Here is a 23,851-nt window from a genome sequence, read left to right as displayed (position 1 = left end):
AAAAGGGAAAACCAATAAAAGGAAATTAACCTGAGCATAATAAAAAGGTAGAACAGCATAAATAAAAAATCCCAACCAATGTAGCGCCCTCAGTGTCAATCAACAGTAATAATAAGACACTAACATCTATCTAGGTCCGATGAGCAGTTGTCTTGAATAATTCAGGGACTGAATTAATGTATAGTTGAACAATGACAATTTATTGCCTCAAACCGTATACCCCAGTGATACACACACTGTTAATTCTTTTTGAAAAGAATGGAAAATATTAAATAAAATAAATAAATCAAAAAGGAAATCAACAGAAATAGTCCGTTATGGAAGTGGAAAACCTCCAATGAAATGTCCTTCAGTTTATTGGTTGTTTCTTTAATCACACAGGTACTCCTTGTGATTAAAGAGCTCAAGAGTTCAGTTCAAACTTGTTTGTGTAGTATCTGTTCTAAGTGTTCACTACTATTACTACTACTACCCGGGTAGGATATTAGTGTTTGTGTATCTTATCTGTAACCCATGGGACTGGGTATCACTTTAAATCAGATGTCCTCTGTGGGCAGTTCCTACGGTTGGCCAACACCGTTTCTCCAACCGTCCACAGGGTCACGGGCTGGGCTCGCCATCTTTGATTCTATCTGGTCACAAAAAAACCAACCTACACAGATAGTGCAGGATAATAAGTTATTGGGTTCTCTTTATGTATCTAGATGAGATCTCCTTAAATTCTTTTCCCTCATAGAATATCATACACCATATAACCAACAATTAAGGATATACTTGTACTACAATAACCTCTATTTTAACAACTAGTAATTTTTAACATGAACCATTTACCATGAATTGTATTTTTAACTTAATGATAAATTATTTACAATGAATTTCCTCTGCCACATCAACATTATATATCTTACTGTAACAGATTACTTAATATGCATTTCTTACGGCAAAAAAATTACTATTTTAACATTAACTAAATTATTTCCTGTACTGTTACATTTTTATGCACCATTCAATGTACTGTTAACTCAATCATGAAAATGAACTAAATTATACCTTATGATTCTCTTAGCATGTACTTCTAACAACCAAAATTAGTTAAATTACCAATATAATGGCATTACAAAGCATTAGAGTACCACAGTCCAATTCAACCATAGCCTAATGATGGTATTGTTAGAAAACAGCGTAATTGTCCTTTAAAGTTTAGACACCGTGTTAGTCACTCCATTAACCAGAGCTAGCAATTAGCTTATCCGTTAGCAGTTATTTGCTTAGCCGCTAGCGATCTTTTCAGATCATTAAATATAATGATACAGTTGCACCGAAGCATTTAATAAACATTCAACCAATGTCACAATCACCGGTTGGTTTTTATTAGAAATATCTTGACTCAACTGCAGTTTTAATGCAACTTTTTACACAATGCTAACAACAAAAAGCTAGCATACACTGTGGCAACTCACCGGAGTTTCTCAACAATAATAACTGGACAGAAGCTGTTTCCCTCTCGCCTCACAGTTGGACTTCTATTGAAAGAGCATCTTATTAGCATTGTTACATGGACATTAATCTGACTTTGAGACTATTTTGCGGTGTTTCATACCAGGAATTGCTTATTTGTTGTCCGCATGCTCGTACATCTGCGGTGTTGAGAGAGCTGCTGCAGTGAAAAAAGGAGGTCACGTAGCACCTCAAAGCAACAGGTGCATCAGTGTATAAGCGCCCCCTTGTGGGAACAGCATGCAATTACACCTCTAAACCACATATATGGGTTTTGTAGCCCTAAAATCCATGTGGGTTACACCCTCCCCCCTTGACCCTGCATGAGTCCCTTCATGCTCTGCTCTAGGGTTCAAAGGAGAACTTTCATAGTCACCAATAATGTTGAGTGCTTGATTAAAGCTCTCTATGAGACTCTGTGCAAAGGAAATAAAGGGTTTCCCCAACTGAGAATAGTGGAAACGGTCAGGCGATCGCCGGAACCTCTCACATCTTCGTGTAAAGTCACTTGGTTCTGTACCAGTTTTGTTTCCACTTTCTTTTTCCTTATCAATGGTCTCAGAGGTTGGTGCATTGCTCAGCTCATCATTTTGTTGAGCTCCAACAGATTCTCCATTCTCAGAATCCTCTTGATGCGTAGAGATTACATCATTGTCATTCTCAGCATCAGCTGGAGTTTTGTTGTCATATCGGTAAGATCGTACCTCTCCAGCAGTAATTTGCTCATCCACAGCGTCTGGCTCCTCTCCTTCGACTGTCTCAGGAGGTGTTCCAACAAATCCCACAGGCAACACAGGGGAATTGACTTGATCAGGCTCCTCCTGAGGCAGGGAGGCCAAGGAGGTCGTTGGCCTGGCTGGTAGGCATTTATCCTTCACTGCTGGAGTTATAGTGGGTGGCTGTCTCTTTGGGATTTCATACACTTTCACAATTTTTCCCACAGGAGTGACAGGCGACTGGATAGGGCCGCAGAGTGAGTCATCCTCAGACTCTGAGAACGAATGCTGCTCAAGGGGCTGGGGTTGAATACGCCTAGTCTTTGGCCGCAGGACTTTTGGTTTGGCCTGTTCAGTTTCCTCTGCCTCAGATAGATCACCACAAGGTAGTAGGAGATCCCTATACAGGGTTTGGATGGACCATCTCCATTCATGGGCTGCACTGTGTACACTGGTAGGTCTCCTTTTTTCTCCAGGACCTTATACATCGGTGATTCCCACTTATCCTCAAGCTTGTGTTTGTTTCGTAGCCGCAAGTTCCTTACTAACACTTGGTCACCTTCCGCTAGAGTTGACTCTCTCACCTTTTTGTCGAAACAACGTTTATTTCGTCTTCAGCAACCTTTTGCGAGTTCTTGATTGCAATCTGATAACTCTCGTTGGGCTGGCCTTCAGGTTCCTCACGTACTGGGAATGAGATTTGGGAGCACGGCCCTTGACAGGTAAGCTGAATGCAATATCAACTGGTAGCCTTGGCTGGTGCCCAAACATCAACTCATAAGGGCTGAAGCCAGTGACCTCGTTTTTGGTGCATTGTAGGCATGAGTTAGGGGCTTTACATAGTCACGCCAGTGACTTTTTCTCTTTTTCTGTCAACGTTCCTAACATGCCAAGAAGGGTTCGGTTGAACCTCTCAACCGGGTTTTCCCCTGGGGTGGTAAGGACTTGTGCGTACTTTAGTGATACCAACCAGGAACAGAGCTCTTTAATGTACGGCCAGGCCACTAGCAATCTTTTCAGATCATAAATATAATGATACAGTTGCACTGAAGCATTTAATAAACATTCAACCACATGTCACAATCACCGGTTGGTTTTTATGAGAAATATCTTGACTCAACTGCAATTTTAATGCAACTTCTTACGCAATGCTAACAACAAAAAGCTAGCATACATTGTGGCAACTCAACGGAGTTTCTCCACAATAATAACTGGACAGAAGCTGTTTCCCTCTCGCTCACAGTTGGACTTCTATTGAAAGAGCACCTTATTAGCATTGCTACATGGACATTAATCGACTTTGGTGACTATTTTGCGGTGTTTCATACCATGAATTGCTTATTTGTTGTCCGCATGCTCGTACATCTGTGGTGTTGAGAGAGCTGCTGCAGTGAAAAAAGAAGAGGTCATGTAGCCACCTCAAAGTAACAGGTGCATCAGTGTATAAGCGCCCCCTTGTGGGAACAGCATGTAATTACACCTCTAAACCACATATATGGGTTTTGTAGCCCTAAAATCCATGTGGGTTACACCCTCCCCCCTTGACCCTGCATGAGTCCCTTCATGCTCTGCTCTAGGGTTCAAAGGAGAACTTTCATAGTCACCAATAATGTTGAGTGCTTGATTAAAGCTCTCTATGAGACTTTGCAAAGGAAATAAAGGGTTTCCCCAACTGAGAATAGTGGAAACGGTCAGGCGATCGCCGGAACCTCTCACATCTTCGTGTAAAGTCACTTGGTTCTGTACCAGTTTCGTTTCCACTTTCTTTTTCCTTATCAATGGTCTCAGAGGTTGGTGCATTGCTCAGCTCATCATTTTGTTGAGCTCCAACAGATTCTCCATTCTCAGAATCCTCTTGATGCGTAGAGATTACATCATTGTCATTCTCAGCATCAGCTGGAGTTTTGTTTGTCATATCCGGTAAGATCATATCCTCTCCAGCAGTAATTTGCTCATCCACAGTGTCTGGCTCCTCTCCTTCGACTGTCTCAGGAGGTGTTCCAACAAATCCCACAGGCAACACAGGGGAATTGACCTGCTCAGGCTCCTCCTGAGGCAGGGAGGCCAAGGAGGTCGTTGGCCCGGCTGGTAGGCATTTATCCTTCACTGCTGGAGTTATAGTGGGTGGCTGTCTCTTTGGGATTTCATACACTTTCACAATTTTTCCCACAGGAGTGACAGGCGACTGGATAGGGCCGCAGGGTGAGTCATCCTCAGACTCTGAGAACGAATGCTGCTCAAGGGGCTGGGGTTGAGGTCATATAGCCACCTCAAAGTAACAGGTGCATAAGCGCCCCCTTGTGGGAACAACATGTAATTACACATCTAAACCACATATATGGGTTTTGTAGCCCTAAAATCCATGTTGGTTACACCAACATTATGCAAAAAGATCTGACAGTAAGTAATAAAATATGTAAAAACAATAATAAGGGATAAAATAATATGAAAAAAACATGTATCAGACATTACCAAAGGCTGAGACCGAGAAGTGTGTTTTAAGAAGAGATTTAAAGTGTCTAATTTGGGTCGGGGGAGAGTTTCAGAGTGTCAGGGTTCTAAATATGTTTATTCAGGCATTACAAAGGTTAAAAGGAATGGAAACTGCCCTTTTAGCTGTTAGCCGTTAGGTGACTGGTCATTAATGCTGAAAAAATGTGGATTCAGTTCAGTTTCATTTAATTTCAGTCTTTGTTAATATTTATACATAGTAAATAAACAGAAATAAAACACCAATATTGTTAAAAAAAAGGTGTCAGCTGAAGCTACAGCTTATTACAGCTCCCCTCCCCTCATAACAGTATGTGAAACGACAACACTCACTATAGGGGTGGGCAATATGGCAAAAATATCATATCACGATTTTTTAAAAATAAAATCACGATTTCGATTTTATCACGATCTTAAATTGGAAAAAGAAAAACAGACAATTTAGACCAAAGAACCTTTCTTAACAGATTTTATTTCAAATAGTCGCAGTTTTGCCTGCATGTGCAAACAACGTAAAGTTTAAGGTAAACAACAACAACATTCTGGTTCGTCGTGTTACCACCTGACGTGCGAACGGTTTCTGTGCAAACTTTGCAAATTACATTTGCTTGCACTTGATCAGTTGCGGAAAATCCAAACCAATTCCATATAATGGAGGTGGAATTTTTTTAGCGACCAACTGTGTTTGGCTTTCAGCCGTCGCTCTCCATGTGCTACCGCTACACACACAAACAAGGAGGCGGGTAGGAAAGCGCGTCACTGCCCGTAATTTGCTATGATTGGTCGGTCAGGTTGACGACGTCAATACGTCTGGTGCGTCAGTGCATCAGCATAGAACTGCAATTTATAGAATGTGCCCTAGACGATCCCACGATCTCTGCAGTTTGAAAGATCGTCTTCACGTTGTAATCCTTCACGATCTAATATCGTCATATCGCCCACCCCTAACTCACTACAAGTCAATTCATAACAAAATCAAAAAACAGAAAGAAACTTTTCACCATTAAAATTAGATACCAAACTATTTAATAACAAAAACAAAAAACTGAACAAGAGGCAGGACGAGGCGTTCCAGCGTGTCGTACCTATAGAGACCAAAAGAAAAAAAAATAATAAAAAGGAAAAAAAGAAAAAAAACTTTCACTGTGAGAATAAATCCAGGTCAGTGCAGGTGGTGACCCAGTCTACACGAATCTTATAGGGAAAAAGAACAAGTGATTCTGCTCCTCTGCTCTGTCTTGATCGCAGGTAGAGCTGATCTTCCTAACCTCATGAATTTATGAATTTATAACGTAGTGAAATAAAAATAGCTGGGTAATAAATGTGTTTTTTAAGTAAAAAGCAATTTATTTATTTATTTATTTATTTCTTCACATTCTTCAAGTGATGGATGATCATTGTGTCAGTGTTATTGTCAAACATTACTTGAGATGTTTTATTGATCTTGTAGATATGGAGAAAACGGCACCATCTCTCTGGCCGGGTTGAAGCGGCTCTTACAGAACGTGGGGCTGGATCGCATCAGGACTGTGATGGTGCAGCATCACGAGCAGCCAGGCCACCATGACCACCACCATCACCACCACCACCACCACCATCACCACGACAACAACGACTCGCATCACCAGAAACACATCCGCACCGAACCCTCACAGCCCAGGAAGTTTCCCAAGGCCTCCGAAAATCAAGACGCCACGCAGGGGAAGAAAACGGAGAACCTGGAGAGCCGTCACAACCTTTTTGACAAGAAGGCGGCGGCAGCAGCTCAGGTCGGGACTACGCCTGTGTACAGCGCTCAGCTGGCGGTGAAACCTGATGAAGCCCATAATAGACAAAACGGCAGCCTGGTGCAGCCCAGTCCTGCAGGCGAGGAAACCACCGCTATGACCTCTGCCAGAGCAGACACGGAGAGCCAGACACAAGCAGCTGCTGTCAGCCAGGGGGACGATCGCAACCACGACCACGACCACGACCTCCACAATCACAACCACGACGACCACAATCACGACCACGACGACCACGATCATAACCACGACGAACACAATCACAACCACGACGACCACGGTCACAACCACGACGAACACGATCACATCCACGACGACCACGGTCACAACCACGACGACCACGGTCACAACCACGACGACCACGGTCACAACCACGACGAACACGATCACAACCACGACGACTACGGTCACAACCACGACGCACACGATCACAACCACGACGACCACGGTCACAACCACGACGAACACGATCACAACCACGACGACCACAGCTTCAGTCATGATCACGGCCATATGAACCGAAGCCTGGAGAGTGTAGAGGTAAGACATTAGCTCTCTCTAGCTGTTCCAGTTCAGTCCCTGAGTTTTCAAACCAACTCCAAACAAAGTGTACTGCTCCTAATATGAGACGACCGTGGACGGGGGTTTGACAGAATCATATCGAGTTTAAATCCTGTCAATATTGAATCTTGTTAGTTTTATCTTTCAACATAAGCAAGTAACTACGGGCTAAAATAACTCTGACTCAAAGGTGTTTTTAATGTTCACAACTAGGGATGCCCTGATTGATCGGCCACTGATCATTATTAGCGATTTTCTTTTTTTCTTTTTTTTTTCAATTCTTTCTTTAATGTATTACTTCATGATCCATTTAAAGCCTTCTATGAGACTCTGTTGCAAACAGAAATAATGAATCTGATAAGTCTGATCTGATCAATATCAGCCACTCACAGATGACTGGTATCGTTGGCATCCCTATTTACGACCTGTAGCTCCAACCTGAAAATAAGCTGAACAGCTGAAAGTGTGAATAGTTGGTTAAATGTCAGAGATGTGCAAATCCATTCACAATCTGTTGTAGTGTATTTACATATTTTTTTTGTGTGTTATCCTTAGTGTCTGAACGTCTCCAGCATCCTCTCCTCTCACGGGATGTCTCAGGATGTGGGTGTGACCCTCGGAGACTTCAGCCTCCTCTGCCCCGCCCTCCTCAACCAGATCGATTTCAGAGCATGCATCCTGCACGAAGATGCCTCTGAGCATGGCGAGAGAGGTAGGAAGCAGCTGACCAGCCAGACGTCTATTAACATGTCAGACAGGCAGGGAAATGTTAAAACGCTGTTAGTCATCTGAGTGAGGCTCTGGCATGCAGCGGCTGTGTCAGGGGTCGTCGGAAAGTAATTTTTGACTCGTCATAGACTAAATGATAAGTCTTTGGCTGCAACACGGAAAAAAAACCCAACAGAAAAAACAAACTAGAATCCCTAGATAGATCCACAGATCACTGATTGTTTTCTGAGGTGACCATGATCTTGACCTTTGACCTTAGACTGAAAGTCTAATCAGTTCATCCTTGAGTCCAAGTGAATGTTTTCACCAAATTTGAAGATGTTCCGTCTAAGCGTTACTGAGATATCGTGTCGATGAGAATGGGATGGACGAACAACCTGACAACAATATTCATCTGGCTCTGACTGTCGCCGGCACAGAGTCCAGACCTCACAACCGTCACATTGATCAATTAAGATCACGATACGTTCTCAGAGGAGTGAAAACCTGAAAAAACCTGCTCAGACAATGCTAACAATAATGGGAGAGGATACAGTCTGCATTCAGAGTCACTTGACTACGCGCAGGTTTTTATCAGCCTTGATGTGAACACAACACCCGCATAAACATGTCAATTTTCACCCTCTTCGGTGCTGTGACAGCTCAGGGATGAAGGAGCCTGATTAATCTTCCAACATGTGGATCTGTTTCTCAGACTGAATTTCCTTGAACATATTTCATGTCTGACCTGTCTATGATGAGGATTACCTCCTGTTTACTCACACGCTGATGCGTCTGGTGTGTTCAGGAGCACTTTGCCTATCCAGTTATACCTGTTTTCACTGGTCACACCCTGCCACACTGACTAAGGCTGAGAATGCTGCTGCTTTTTATGCGTCTGCGCCGGCGACAGTGAAAGATAATGCGATGATGCTACAATGATATTGTTTTCAGGTTGTTCGTCCATCCCTCCCATTCTTGTGCACACAGTGTCTCAGTAACACCTTGATGGAATTTCTTCAAATTTGGCACAAACATTCAATGGGACTCAAGGACAAACTGATTAGATTTTAAAGGACAAAGGCCAAGGTCAATGTGACCTCACAAAATATGATTTTGGCCTTATGAAAGCATTATCTCGAGAACTCCTAAAGGGAATCCCTTCACATTTGGCACAAACGTTCACTGGGACTCACAGATGAGTACAAAACACTTTTTAGCCATTACTCAGGACTTCACAGCAATTGTGACCAAATTTCACACAGATGGTTCATATTTTCTCTGACTCTGGATAAACAGGGATGTAACTTGAAACTAGTCTGAGTGGAGGAGGCAGACGATCACCAGGAGGTGATTCTAGGTTTTTGTTTGATTTATATAATCGGTTTTATTTGCAGTTAATTTTCATAGCAGTTTTGTAGTTTGATGTGATTAAACTGGATTCATTTAATCTGTTTCTAGATCATAAACATCATAAACATGCTCACAGTCACCATGGTGACCACAACCACTCCGACCACAGCGAGCGCACGGGTGGAGAGAGTGGCAAGAACATTGCAACAGGTAAAGGACTTTATTTTACTTAATCTCTGGTCTTGTCTCAGGTCCTTTTTCACATAATATTCACATGTGTAACTTGATATCTGAAGAAGCCTTAGTGAGATTAAAGGAGTGTGATGTGTGTGTTGCAGCGTGGGTCGGTGGCTTCGTCTCCATCACGATCATCAGCCTGCTCTCGCTCCTCGGCATCGTCCTCATCCCGCTCATGAACAGAGTTTTCTTCAAGTTCCTCCTCAGCTTCCTGGTGGCGCTGGCTGTCGGCACGCTGAGCGGCGATGCCTTCCTTCACCTCATCCCCCATGTGAGTCAGCGCCGGGCGCCCAGTTGTTTGAGGTTACAGTCGCTTGAACCACAAAGATCATGTATCGTGTGTTGCTCGTGTTATCATCTCAGCTGGTGCAAATTTCAAGTGATAGGTCCGTTGTGTGAGTCATCCCCCAGCATGTGTTGATGATGTGGTTCATGCACACCAAGGCTTGAACCAGGTGTCATTAGGGATTATTAGATGCTACTGTCAGTAGGAGTTTGAGTTTCAGCACAGATACCACAACTAGACTTCTTTAAATACCATGTGGGAGGCATATAAACCCTGCATGTAGACTGAACAAAAATATCCACTTTTGCTTTTACTTCCATTTTTGAAATAGTTGAAATAAAACATCAAAGACTTTAAGTTGTAGACTCATTTTCAAATTCTTGAATTCAAACTACAGCGAGTCATTTTTACACTTTGGTTATAGGACGGATTTAAAAAAAAGGGGAGGAAGAGGACAGAGCCAGGCTAGCTGCTTCCCCCAGTCTTTATGCTAAGCTATGCTAACTGTCTGTTGGTTGCAGCTTCAGTGTAAGGTTGAAGAACTGCTCAGCATTGGTGATCAGTGTGTTTCACTCGTTTCACTGCTGTTTGTATCTGCTGATGCTTCAGTCTCAGGGAGGCCACCATCACCACCACGAGGATTCTGGGATGAATATGGAGGGACATCACGCCCACGATGAGCAAGACGAAAACCTGGACGGCGTGTGGAAAGGACTGACGGCTCTGGCCGGAGTCTACTTCATGTTTCTCATCGAACACTTCCTGACGCTGGGAAAAATGTACAAGGACAAGAAACAAAAGGTCAGACATTCATCAGACGTTTGAGTCATTAAAACAGATGTGAGGTGGTAAAAATCACATCTTATTACCCTTTCTTCCAGATCTGTGAACTTAATCAATCTTAATTAATCTTAATTCTTTATTTATTTATTTTTTTTAAAGTTATATTTTTCGGCATTTTGCCTTTATTTTTGATAGTACAATGACAAATAGACAGGAAAGTCAGGGAGAGAGAGGGGATGACATGCAGCAAAGGGACGTGGGTCGGCCGCTGTGGCCAGGACCAAATCCATGTGGTACGTGTTCTACCAGGTGAGCCGCTGAGGCGCCCCACATTCAGGTTTTGAATGGAATAAATAATCATGGCAAAAGTTAATTGAATGATTTGTGATATGAGAATACACAGATTATCAAACAGAGGGCTGTTTCTTTTTTTGTTCTTTCATGCAGTAAAAGCAGACCATAGTTCTGAAATGTTAAATATTGTCTGAACAAGAACTTAAACTGTTTAAATAAGTATGATGTAAATTTAATTAAATGATGAAAGAATAAGTCAACAAGATTATGAATCACTATATTTGCTCTGACTGTTCATTGTTGTAATTACCTACGTTCCTAAACTAAAAGAAAAAAACACCATTTACGGCTTTTCCCTTTTTTCAAATCCTTTTAAGAGATGTTTTATATGTAAAATTATTATTTTGTGATTTATGCAACATTATAAATGTCTGGTAGTACATTGGTGAACATTCACCATGTGATTTTTCCTGCACAAGGTGTTTTTCTTTTCACCTGCTCAGAGATTCACACTCGACTCGTTCAGAGAGAGATGAGGTCTAATGAATTCTTCTGGATTCTGAAAACTCACCGAAACGTGAGGTTTATATGGAGGTCATACATAGAAACAGAACAAAGCAATAAAGGGGAAAAGAGGTGAAGTGTCAGTTAGCAAGACAAGTACAACAGGGAGACAAATTACAAATATGTTTGTTAAAACAATAAAATTAATAAACAGAAAAAAGAAAACAGGTTCAAATAAAGAACGCATCAAAGTCTAGAATTAAAGAAGCTTTTTACAAATGTGTTTTGAGCCTATATTTAGACCTGGGCAGCGATTCATCACAGCTGATTTCCTCAGGCAGGAAATGCAGAGTCACCTTCAGTTTGGACAGATGGCAGAGTTCTGCCTGATGGTCAGAAGTGGAGAGCAGTTCTGAGATTTAAGTCAGTGCCAAATCAAGAATTAAAAACAAGGTGTTGTTCTGTCCAAACAGATCCAGAAGAAATGGGATCAGAACGACAAAGCAGATCCAGAGAAGCAGCCTGCTCTGGAGGAGACTGACCTGAAGCCGCCTGAGGGTAAGACACAACATAAAGGGGAAAACACGTCCCAGCAAACCTGGAACCTTCTTTAGCTTTACTAAACCATGACATTGTCCAAAATGTCTGAGTTCAGCTCAGAGCACAGCTGAGAGTAAATACAGGTGGAGCCAAGTCTGAGACCCTCCTTTGTTGTAAAATTAAAATAACAAAGTTGTATCAACTGTTTTCACCCAGTGATTTTGGTTTTTGTTGTGTAATAAAGAATCACTGCTGAGGCAATGTATCAATCTATATCAGCTTATTGCAGAAATATTGGTGTTGGTGATTATGTTGGACATACAACAAGACACATTAAAGATATGTTTGAGTTCATAAAGGTTGAGGTACCGAGGTACAGGTAAGAGGTCAATTCACCTTTTTTCCTCCAGTAGTTTTGTTCAACTCCAGGACAAACTTACTTGTCTGTTCAGGTGATCTGTTTCTGTGACATCATCAATGAAATCAGCTGTCAGCTGTCTTTCCAAATTTCACCAGTTAGAATAAATGTGTCTTCTTTCTTCAGACGTGGAGACTAACGGCGCCGGTGCATTTGGCGACCACTCCAGCAGCCTGCACGGCGGAAGCGTGGCGGAGGAGGAGCAGGTGATGCTGGCACCGCAGGTGTCCGTCGTCTCGCCACAGGGTTACAGCCGATCGTCAGGCGCCACCGCCTACACCGCCGAGGACTGCGAGAACAAATGCCACTCCCACTTCCACGATACAGTGGGCCAGGCTGACAGCATGCACCACCACCACCACGACTACCACCACATCCTGCATCACCACCACTCCCAGAACCACCACCCGCACAGCCACTCCCACTCCTACTCAGAACAGCACTTCCAGCAGGCCGGCGTGGCCACGCTCGCCTGGATGGTCATCATGGGAGATGGACTGCACAACTTCAGCGATGGCCTGGCCATCGGTGAGTAGGTGTGACTGTCGGGGCTGTAAGTGACTCCTCATTAGGAATCCTCAGTTTACTGTCAGTAAGTTACATTACTTCACAACACAGCCATCACCAATCCAATCACAGGAACCAAGCTGTTTCTAATCAGTCACATGATAGTCTGCAGGAACGGACAGCCCATTTCCACAAACGGGCACAGCAGGGTTGTTTTAGTTTTAGCTGAACACACGGCATGATGTTGTTTCCTTATCAGAAGTCAAAGACAGAAGAGATGATATTTCCTCTGAAGAAACTCTTTCACATCAACACAGGAAGTGACTAAACGGTCACATCAGCCTCAGATGTAAAAAGCCTGTGGTGGGTAGAAGAGATGTTGGTGGTGTGTTGATACCTCCAGTGCCCAAAAACGCCAGAGTAAAGGTGCTATATGTGAGAATGTGAAGAAATTTACATGAATTCATCACTTTTTATTGGAGCTGCACAATTAATCAAAATATAATCAAAATCACAATTTGGTCAAGAGTAATACCGAAATCGCAGAAGCTGCAATTTTTTGATAAAGGTAAAATGTGTCATTGTTAGGGATGGGAATCTACCAGTTGGAACCAGTTCTCAATTGGAACTGGTTCCGACTGGTTCGATCCATCAATATCATTTGCCTTTATGCTTGATGATTCCCTAATCGACGCCTTTCACTTCATTCCGCGTGCCTTGCAAAACAATGACGTCGCGCTTTTGCGAGAAGCAGTCAGCACAAATGACAACAAAAGATTCGAGGAAGTGTGGCTTAATTTCAAAAACAAACATGAAACATTTGTAGACTCAGCACGGCATTAAATATCAGGAGTGCCATGTGTTTGACGCTCTGCACCGCCGGTCAAGGAGTGCTTCCCAGTCTCAGCAGAGTAATGAAGGTACGTATTAGTGAAGTGTCGGTGGTGGCGTTATAAGTGGCGTTATAACAACTTCCTGTTTCATGGCAAATCACAGGGCTGATAGCGCTCCGGCGCCACACCGGATTTCCGGTGTACCGAGGTGTTTGCGAAAAAAAAAATCAGGTTCACGTTCGTGTGATCTGACAATTCCCAAGATCCAAGAGGCGCTTTCACTCTAAACCGCACCAGTAGGCATAGCCTACTTAAGCCAATCGGTAATAGGGTAGGGGGTGGTCTTGGGTTTTGGCCAATCAGATTGATTCAGCAGTCACCCCACGTGCGAATGTGTTTTGTGTTTCCCATACACTACGAATGTGTTTCCCACACTGGCAGCGCGAAACATAGCTGAAGTCATGGAGTGCAACTTTATGAAGCCAGGGGAAGACACCAAAGTGCTGCCACGGCACGAGTTCGACACTAGTCATCAAGCAGCTTTACGAGCAATTCAACATACCTCACGTTTGCCGGGGGCAACAGCCACAGCAGATATCCGATCCTCAATGACCGATCGCGTGGCTGATTTAAAAATTCGCTTGTGCTCCTTCATTGCCAAGTATGATCTATCGTTTACAATCGCTCATCCACTCGTCACTTTGTGTCAGAAATTAGCGTAAACTCGCCCTTACGCATCTGTCTGTCTCGAGGCAGCATGCAAGCTATCTTATTACACACATCTCACCAGAATTTAAAAGAAATCTGTCTGACAAGCTTGAGAATAACATGTTTTCACTCAACATTGATGAGGCCACGGACAAAAGCATGGATAAAATTTTAAATGTACTTGTCCGATTTTATGACGAGGATGCAGGCAGTGTGAAAAGTGTGGTTAGTGAGGTCCCCCCTCCATTGTAAAAGCGCTTTGGATATCTTGAAAAGCGCTATATAAATCCAATGTTCATTCATTCATTCATTCATTCAATTCCTAGTTTACTTTTGAGTATTATAATTGTCACTCACTGACCTTTCTTGGTATGGCTGTAGTATCCGTAGTGTCAGTATGCTATACAAGCAATAAGTACGCAGGTAAGTGACTAGTTAAAAGCAGGGATGGATTACTGAACAGGCCTACCAGGCCCAGGGTCCCAAGAGCTCTGGTGCTCTACACAAAGATACTACTGTAATATAGGCTTGTATTGGGTTTGTTCATCTCATGTCTGAATAATGTACATTTGTATCCACAAAAGTCATCAGAATATTTAATTCAGTGGACTATTTATCGAAATGTCCCGGGGGAGCACACCCCTGTATCCCGCTTGACAATTGCGTTGATCGGGGCATATATCTTAGCTTCGGGGCCCGCTTACCTCCCAGGGAAAAAAGTTCAGGCTCAGGATTTTTTTTTACTATCACCCCTGGAATCATCGAAATTCGCCCGACGCCACAGGCAGGCCACTAAACCAAAACTCAAAAGCTTTGCAATTTAGCATCACAAACATCTTAAGATTAGATTGACCAAATGTGATGTCGATCTGATGAATTCTCTAGGAGGAGTTTGTTAAAGTGGAACACCCAGTTAACTTCTTGTTGGCTTTAGACTATGGGTGCAAGAGGCTTTTTTGTAAGTCTTGGCATGTTACATGTGCCTAACGAATTTCATACACATAGGTGAAACACAGCCAAGGGATTGTATGTTTTAAATTTTCTATGGGAAATCCTGGCGGGCTGCTGCATCAGTGGGCTGCCAGTCTCTTCAGTGCCCCTCTCTGTGTGCCTGCCATTCGCGGTGCACATGAGAGCACGCTGTATGCGTGTTCCAGCGGATACGTCCAACCGAAAGTTGACTGCAGTACATATAAGGGTTTTCTGAATGTTACATAAAAAACCTTTAAAGGCAGAAGAGAAACACACTGATGTGCATTTTAGAGCCTAACTGACCAGTATTATATTAAAACATTACAATTGGTCTGTTCTGTCGTTCTGCAGGAGCTGCTTTCACTGAGGGTCTGTCCAGTGGTCTCAGTACATCTGTGGCTGTTTTCTGCCACGAGCTGCCTCATGAGTTGGGTAAGACCTCCACTGTTACTTCAATATAATATTTATGTATTTATATGTGACACTTTTAAAAGCTAAATTAATCTTTACATCAACGTGTCATTTCTTCCAGGTGACTTTGCGGTGCTGCTGAAGGCGGGCATGACGGTGCGTCAGGCCATTCTCTATAACGTGTTGTCGGCCATGATGGCGTACTTGGGCATGGTGACGGGCATCTTGATCGGACATTATGCGGAGAACATCTCCACATGGATATTCGCACTCACAGCCGGGCTCTTCATGTATGTGGCCTTGGTGGACATGGTGAGTCAGCGTGTCATCTCCTGCACTCCTACATTAACATAAACATTACAGCCAGTAATAGGTTCACACACACACACACACACACACGCACACACACACACACACACACACAAGGGCTGTATTTTTGAAATTCTCTATCCATTTCGCCACTTCCATAAAACACACAAATCTCCACTAGGCCTGATGTGTGTGCAATGAGTTTTCGAGCATGTTTAGGCCTCAAAAAGGTGACTCATTTTTAATAGGGTCCTCGCACAAACTACCAAGTCACAGGCGCACAAACGCAGAGTCAGCTTTGTGTATCAGAGCACATTGTCGCCCATGTGTAAAACTAAGTTGAAAACATGAATCAAATCTCATGATACAACAAGTTTTCTTGAAATTCAACAGAGAGACTGCTCATGGAGAATTATGTGTGTTAATGATAACTGGCTCTATCAATCTAACCACACCTGCTGGTGAATTAAACAGTTGATGAATCAAAAAACTTGATCACACGTGGAATTGTGGGACATTGAAAACAAAAATCATAGTGAGGTGGAGCCCGATTTATTTGTGATGGTTTATTATTCCCTTGACTTGCTAAGCTCCTTCCCACTGAGGGAGGAGAGGTGAAACTCTGCTCTGTGTGTTACGGTCTTCATCATCCATCAGCTGCATCTGTTCTGTCAACTCGACATGTCTTTAACCTGAGAGCAGCAGCCTTCAGGACCAGGTGGCCTCTTCTCTCACTCACACACACACACACACACACACACACACATACACACATACACAAGCACACTTAGTCTTGGTGAAACAAACACAGCAGAGGTGAGCTGTCACCGTCAGCTGCCGTCTGAAAACACAGCTGAGCTTGTGGCCGCCCTCTAGTGGCCACTCTCCTGCACAGCGCCCAGTTAAATCCATCACAGGCAAGGCCACAGTGGAGTCTACGTGTAATCGGCTGGGTTTATTTGACAGTAGAGCTGCCACTCACGGCTATTTTTTTTTTTACAATTGATCAATCGATTATTTTATTGAATAGTCGATTAATCTAAAATATTAATTTTCCTCCACAAAATCCAAATGACACTCTGACACGGTCAATAAATCCAGATTCTGGGTTAGACATTTTCTCAAATGCTTATTCAGTGTAAATTCTCAGGCAGCAGCAACGACTTCATGACTTAATTAGAGTCTTTATCAGCTACAAGGACAAATGATATTAAAAAGCTCTGTCTACTAATGAACAGACACAGACACATGAAGTCATCCTGCATGTTTGTGACTGATCTCACTGTGCACCATGAAAAATTATAATCACAAAATAACACTGGTTAAATAAGACTTACAGTGAAGGGATTTGAGCTGTGATGTGCTCATCCTCCCAAAGTCAGACATGAACCAGCTGATCTTATCTTTATCTTATCCATACACTTACTGAGGATAGGAGGAGAATATAAGATGTTCTTTGTAGCACCTGTCTCATCTTCAGTGTTTTATGTCTGCAATTACAGCTGAATAAATAAATATAGTGTCAATGATGGACTGGTTGTTACTTAAGAGTTAAAATCTATTATAAATGTTGTTGGTGATGGGGAGTAAAAGGAAAAAAGCAGAGAAAGTTAGATTAAATAAAATCTCCTGGTTTCTCCCTCCTCATGACTGTTGGTTACAAACTATGAGAAAACTAGAATCACCTCCTGGTGGTCGTCTGCCTCCTCCACTCAGACTAGTTTCAGGTTCCTGTTTATCCAGAGTCGCATCTGTGTGAAGTCTTGAGTAATGGCTAAAAAGTGTTTTCTGAGGTCACTCTGGCCTTGACCTTTGACCCCCAAAATCTAATCAGTTCATCCTAGATTCCAAGTGAACGTTTGTGCCAAATTTGAAGAAGTTCTGTCACGGTGTTACTGAGATATCGTGTCCACAAGGAACAACATGGCTCTGGCTCTGACTGTCGCCTGTCGGGAGGAATGAAAACGTTTTTGCAGTTGTGACTTTCAAATTTCCTGTTGTGGAAACAAACCTGTAACTGTTGTGTCTTCTTTGTCCGTTCAGGTGCCTGAGATGTTGCATAATGACGCCGGCGACCACGGCTTCAGCCACTGGGGCTTCTTCCTGCTCCAGAACGCTGGCATCCTGCTGGGCTTCTGCATCATGCTGCTCATTGCCATTTTTGAGCACAAAATCCAGCTGGACCTTGGATACTGAAGGGGGGGGTCCAGTTCAGTCCAGTCCAGAGCTTCCTGTCCATTCCAGTGTCTGCGTCAAGACGTGTAGTGTGTTTTTATTTGTAGTCGTAGACGGACCGAGCACAGTCGGCTTGATTTAGTTTGTGTTTTCACATCGTGTAGAAAGAGGCACTGTTTCAAATAGGTTTAGGAAGTAGCCATGTTGACCCCCCACACCCTCCTCTCTCTGCTCTTGTAGCTGACAGGAAGTGTGCATTCAGGAGCGTCTGAGGCTCACCTGTCTTCTGCTCGAAACGGAGAACAGGTGTAAAAATAAGTGAGATAGTTAGAAACATGCTGCAGTTTCTCGTGAACACCCCCCGCCCCCCCTCCCCCCGGTGGCTCCTGCCCTGCTGCTTCTCTAAACTGGGAGCTGATGTGAATCTACTGCAGCTAACACACTGACTATAGATAAGTACCTCACACAACCCCACGTCAAATAACCTGAACTATCACTTTAAAATTCCTGCTACAGACATTCAAGATGAAATATTACTGTGATTTAGGTTATGAATCATTTCACATTTTTGACAAATCAATTTGTTTTGCTTGTAAAATGTTGGAAAACCTTTAAAGATGCACCTTCGCTCGCTTTGTCTGATCAGCACTCCAAAATCCCAAAATATCCCAAAGAAGAAAAAAATGCCTGAAGCTGAAACCAGGAAACGTTTTTGACAGTTAAAGTTAGAAAAATAATTAGTAACAGTTTATAGTTGTTGCAGGTTTATTTTCTGTTGAAAGGTTGATTGTTCCAGTGCACAGATTGTGGTGCTGGTCTTTATTGTAGCTTATCTTGACAAGGACAGTTTCAGCTGTTTCCTGTCAGATATCTATAGGAGGGACTTCACAGGTGTTACCCAGTACTGTGAAGGTGACCACGAGCGAGCCACACACAACAGATCGTCAACGTCAGTGTCCAATATCGAGCTGACAAACGTGTTGCTTTTCTGGAGCTCTGTTGCTAGGTGACAGGACGGCAGCGTGTGTGTTGTACTGCGCTGCTGCTGTGTGCTGCCCTTAATTGATCATTGGTGCCATACAGACCTGCTGGAGGTCATCCACCACCCTCCAGCAGGTCAACAGTCTGAGGCTGGAGAACTAATCACAGGAAGTAGTTTGGTGCAAGAGCCCAACACCAGAGAGGACATGACACCGTTTTATTTAGTCACTAGACATCAGGTGTGCAGTGGCCTTGGTACTTATCAGAAAAATAATGTTACATGTTGTTGGACTTGAATTTGGTGCAGTTTCACATGGAAAACTTTTGCTAAATCAGCAGGAAGTCCGTCCATTAAATGAACTGATGAAGGAAAAGGTTTCAGAGACACATTAGTAACTCTCACTATTTGTGGTAAGACTTCTAATAAGTAATATTTCTGTTGGTAAAAACTCCTTAAAGGATTTTTTTTTTTAAATTCATCCATACAGCAGAACAAACTCCTGCAGAACTCTTCAGTTAGTTAAAGTGGTGGTGACGGGGCCTTAGGACAGATCCACAACAAGCCGTCAGTCAGCCGGAGTCGGACCACTGTTGGGCTGCTGTTAAGCATCTGTCGTAGACCATGGCCTGAAATCTTTGTGGTAAATTTGGACACATAATGTTTCCACGGAAGAGAATTAGGAGCACCAAAATTTTTTTTTTTTTTTTTTTTTTTTTATAATTTTGATTTTAAACTCAGAATTCTGACTTTTTTTCTCAGAATTTTGAGACTAAAGTCAGAATTCTAAAAAAAAAAAAAAAAGTGTTTTTTTTCCACATGAGGCCCTAATCCTCTTAATATCCTTAATACTTGACTAACAGGTATATTTTAGTTACAGCTGTAACCTGCTTATAACAGACTTCAAAACTAAATGACGGGTGAGACCTGGTAAACTTTAGGTTTAAAGTGTGGGCGTCTGATTCCAGCAGCAGGGGCCCAGTCATTTGCTCACTGACACTTCAGCAGGGCAGACACTGTTTGGAATCAGATGTTTCAGTGACAGGACAGTAGCATCACTAACGCTTTGGCCACGACCTTTGACCCCGTAGTGAAATGTGTGTTAAGCCTGTAAGAGAAAAGCCAGAAATGCTGTGGCGTCGGTGTTCTCTCTCTCTCTCTCTCTCTCTCGTTTTACTTTATTTTATTGTTACAGTTGAAGAGTTAATGTGGCAGCTCAACACTGATCATTTCCATTGGAAAAAAAATCAGTTAATCTTTGTTACAGTATCACTCCTGTTTTGTTTGAATGTGGACTTTGACACTATTAATTATCTTAAACTGCAAATGTCCAACATGAGCTCAGTTTGAATGGATTTTTTTAAGAGGCTGCTCTGATGTTTAGGTCAAAAACATGAGTTCAGACATGAACCTCACTGTATATTACATGTACATTAATATACTATATGTATATATTTATGTACAAGACTGTACAAGTTTGTGTTTCAGTTGTTGACTGTAGTTTCACTCACTGTGCTGTTTGTTGTGAAGGATGTAAAGAAGCCAAACCAAAAAATTTATGAGTCAAAAAAGAAGTTGTTCAAATTTGAGAAAATGTTTAAGAATATACAAAAAGGAGGGAAACGATGAAGGGATCCACAGCAGGTGGATAGAATGATACACTCCTCAAAGTACAGTCCTACAGCTCTGCAGCAAATACCTGGTGGTCATTTTCCAGCCTGCAGTTGGTGGTTGTCTAAATCATCGGTCCCCAACTGGAAACTAGTTCATGCAACAAGATCATGAAATCAGGCCAACTTTGAGAACACACACATGCAGAGAAACATGCAGACCAGAGTGAGCTTCAGTTACTTCAACCAACAACTCTCCACTGGTTTAATGTGTTTGATCCACCAGGCGTTCTGACATCTGGCCTTTGTCGCGGTGTTTATGTTTCCCTTTCTCACAAAATACAAAAAGTTTTTTTTTTTTTTTTTTTCTCTCGACATCTGTAAAATATTTACAACAAGATAAAACCAAGAAACCCCAAAACATCTGGAATAAAGCATGGTATGTTTGGGATGACTTGTGCCACATCTGGAGCAGCAAGTATCAAAAACTGTCAAGTACTCAAAGTTTGCACAACAGCTTGGAAGGTTTTTTACTTTTTTACACCTGATGCTTCCCGATTTACTCATGGTCTCATATTGACCATGAGACCATGGAAACCACCTCCTCTTATTATCATGACTTTGTAGGTGGAGGTTTTATTTGTGTTGTATAAAAATGCAGGAGCTCGAGGAAGTTGGTAGTTTGGAAGTTTATACTTTGAGCAGTGATGTCTTTAATTGTTGTTGTCTTCACGAGTTAAAGTGCTTGAATGTTTAGCAACGGTAGAAGCTCATGAGTTTTTATGTGAACGCAGCTCAAATCATTCTGTATTTTATTTTGGTAAGTTTCTTGTACGATTGTAAAGATGCATGTTTCTTTTGTAGACATTTTTTTTTTTAATACTAAATATCTTCACACTTTGCAAACTAGTCTATCCTGTCATGATCACCACAACTCTGAGATATTTTTTACTCATTTTAAACGTCATCCACCCAGCCTGAATCAAAAAGCCACTTTCACAAACACTGACTCACTATTTAAACATCACAGTCACAATAAGAGCAAATCTGTACACGTGTGAACATCTCCCAGAAAAGGGAGAGAGACCAAACAGATATTTGGCTGCAGAGCTGTTTAAACTGTGTTTCTGTTATTTTGTCCACCTCTGACTGCAGTGAACTTCAGGCAGCTTTGACGTCGACTCACTGTGCTCTGACATTCCTGAATGAAAATAAACGTGGTCACCAGAACTCTGCCTGAAACTCTTTGTCCTGCCCAGACGTTTCCTAACTCATCCTGAACAGTGCAAAACCAGCTGAATGCGTCACTTATCTATGACAAACTGTGTGTGTCAGGCGAAATGTAGATTTTGCATCAATGAATATAGACATAAAATGTGAGAGACCAATGAATGGACAACTTATACTGCAAAGTCTTATTCAACAACCTGCATCTGTGGAATTGCACACTGTAGCTCCTGATTAGTAAAGTAGTTATTTTTTACGCTGGCGCTGAGAGCTCAACACACCGCACCTTCAGAAAACATAAACACAAACACGCTGCAGATTCAGAAAACATCATATCAATTTGACAACAGGTGTGCTGCAAATTCAAACAACACAACAGGAAATGTTTCCAGGGGAATCTAAAGAGTGATGAACCTGGTTGGGACTTGCTGTTCAATGCACAAGTGTGACTTTTGAAGTTAAAAGCTTCAATCAGGTTCATCACTGTTTTCTTTTATGTTATTTTTTGTTCTAATTCCAAGAGAATTATACTCTCATATCAGTTTCACATTTTCTCCATCAGCTCTGAATCAGATCCTGGAAAGAAGACAGAGGAAAATGTTTGATTGATTCTTGAGGAAAATCAACTTTATTCATGACGTGAAGCTTCAGTTTGTTCACACACTGAGTCAGTAAAGTCTGTTCAATGACTCTCGTTTCATGAACAGATTCACTTCATCCACATTCAGTTTGTTTCACCTGAATCTCAGAGAGGGAAAGAAAATAATGAATCATCTCCTCACTGATTATTATCATGATAGTTACAGTTTGATAAAACCTCAGATCTTATTTGTAAGTGGATTTAAACAACAACAACATTTGATCTGACAAACACATAAATGTAAATGTAATTATAGATTTCTGTCTTTACACAAATGAGAGCAATACATCTGTGATAAAGGAAGGTCTTGGTGATTTCTCTGTTAAGGCCCAAACAACAACAGACAAACACATCAACACAAATGTTCCTGAGCAGTGATATCCTCCATGGCTCCAGCTCCACCTAAAGAAACTCCAACATCAACACAACAAGAAACAGAAGAGGTCAAAGTCTGACGATGACTCAGCAACCAAACACAAAGACACAAAATACACTTAGGAACTCAAACACACATTTGAACTCACTTCTGTCTATTTCAGTTTACACAACTCTGCTGTGTCTCCATAAAAGTAAAACTCAAGTCCAGCATAGAGAGGCTGAGTGAATGTGGTCTGGACTCTGTGGAGGAGAGTCATGGTTCCAGAGACGCTGTAGAAGGACAGAACACCTGCTCTGTGATCCAGGTCACTCCTACTCTGGAGACCGAGGACCTGAGACTGGAGTTCTGATGTTGTTGAACCAAAATGAAAAACTGTTTGGTTACAATCTAACACCCCATGATTTGTGATTGTGTCCAAATCCACATTCCTTTGAGCTCCCTGCTCTGCTGGCTATTTCTTGTATGCGACTGCTACATAAACTCCTCTCCTCTCCACTCCACCTCCCAGTAACAACGTCCAGTCAGACTCTCTCTACTCAGGACCTGAAATAAGAAGTGAATCTGTTCTGGGTGACTAGGATAAGACGTTGTTGACTCATTACTGTTGCTTTTCTGTTTCCCTCAGATAATAACAGTATGTATTTTGCTGTGTTTGGATCCAGTGTGACTTTTTGTGAATATTTTAAGAAGTCAGCTCTGGTCCTGGGCTCTGGTTGTGACAGTAAAACATCCCACTTGAGTCACTGTCAGTGAGATGTTTGTCCATGTGTCTCTCAGAATGTCCTGTAGTTTATCTCTGAGTTGTGACACAGCTGCTGTCACGTCCTCAAAGTAGCTCAGAGGACGGATATTTGCTGGATGAGTCTGTAGATTCACTGATCGTGACAGTGAGGGTAGTTGTGTAGAAACTGGTTGATCTCTCTCTTGGGG

At 42.3% G+C, this 23,851-nt stretch overlaps 1 protein-coding gene across 1 annotated transcript in view; it reads left to right on the top strand.

Annotated features, from left to right (window-relative positions):
• The window catches only part of slc39a6 (solute carrier family 39 member 6), a 29,574-nt gene extending 11,280 nt beyond the window's left edge, over nt 1-18,294 (top strand). Inside the window, exons 3-13 of the mRNA XM_022761851.1 lie at nt 6,154-6,677; nt 6,927-7,027; nt 7,604-7,760; nt 9,218-9,319; nt 9,448-9,617; nt 10,242-10,433; nt 11,687-11,771; nt 12,298-12,699; nt 15,543-15,623; nt 15,724-15,914; nt 17,955-18,294. Coding sequence (XP_022617572.1) covers nt 6,154-6,677; nt 6,927-7,027; nt 7,604-7,760; nt 9,218-9,319; nt 9,448-9,617; nt 10,242-10,433; nt 11,687-11,771; nt 12,298-12,699; nt 15,543-15,623; nt 15,724-15,914; nt 17,955-18,107 — 2,158 coding nt within the window. The 3' untranslated portion in view covers nt 18,108-18,294. The remainder of the gene's footprint in view (nt 1-6,153; nt 6,678-6,926; nt 7,028-7,603; nt 7,761-9,217; nt 9,320-9,447; nt 9,618-10,241; nt 10,434-11,686; nt 11,772-12,297; nt 12,700-15,542; nt 15,624-15,723; nt 15,915-17,954) is intronic.
• The last annotated feature ends 5,557 nt before the right edge of the window (nt 18,295-23,851 follow it).

Source organism: Seriola dumerili, unplaced genomic scaffold, assembly GCF_002260705.1.
Source record: "Seriola dumerili isolate Sdu_G_001 unplaced genomic scaffold, Sdu_1.0 BDQW01000432.1, whole genome shotgun sequence".
In the NCBI taxonomy this organism is placed as follows: Eukaryota; Metazoa; Chordata; class Actinopteri; order Carangiformes; family Carangidae; genus Seriola; species Seriola dumerili.
Note: the sequence above shows the minus strand (reverse complement) of the source record. Positions and strands in the feature narration are given on the sequence as shown.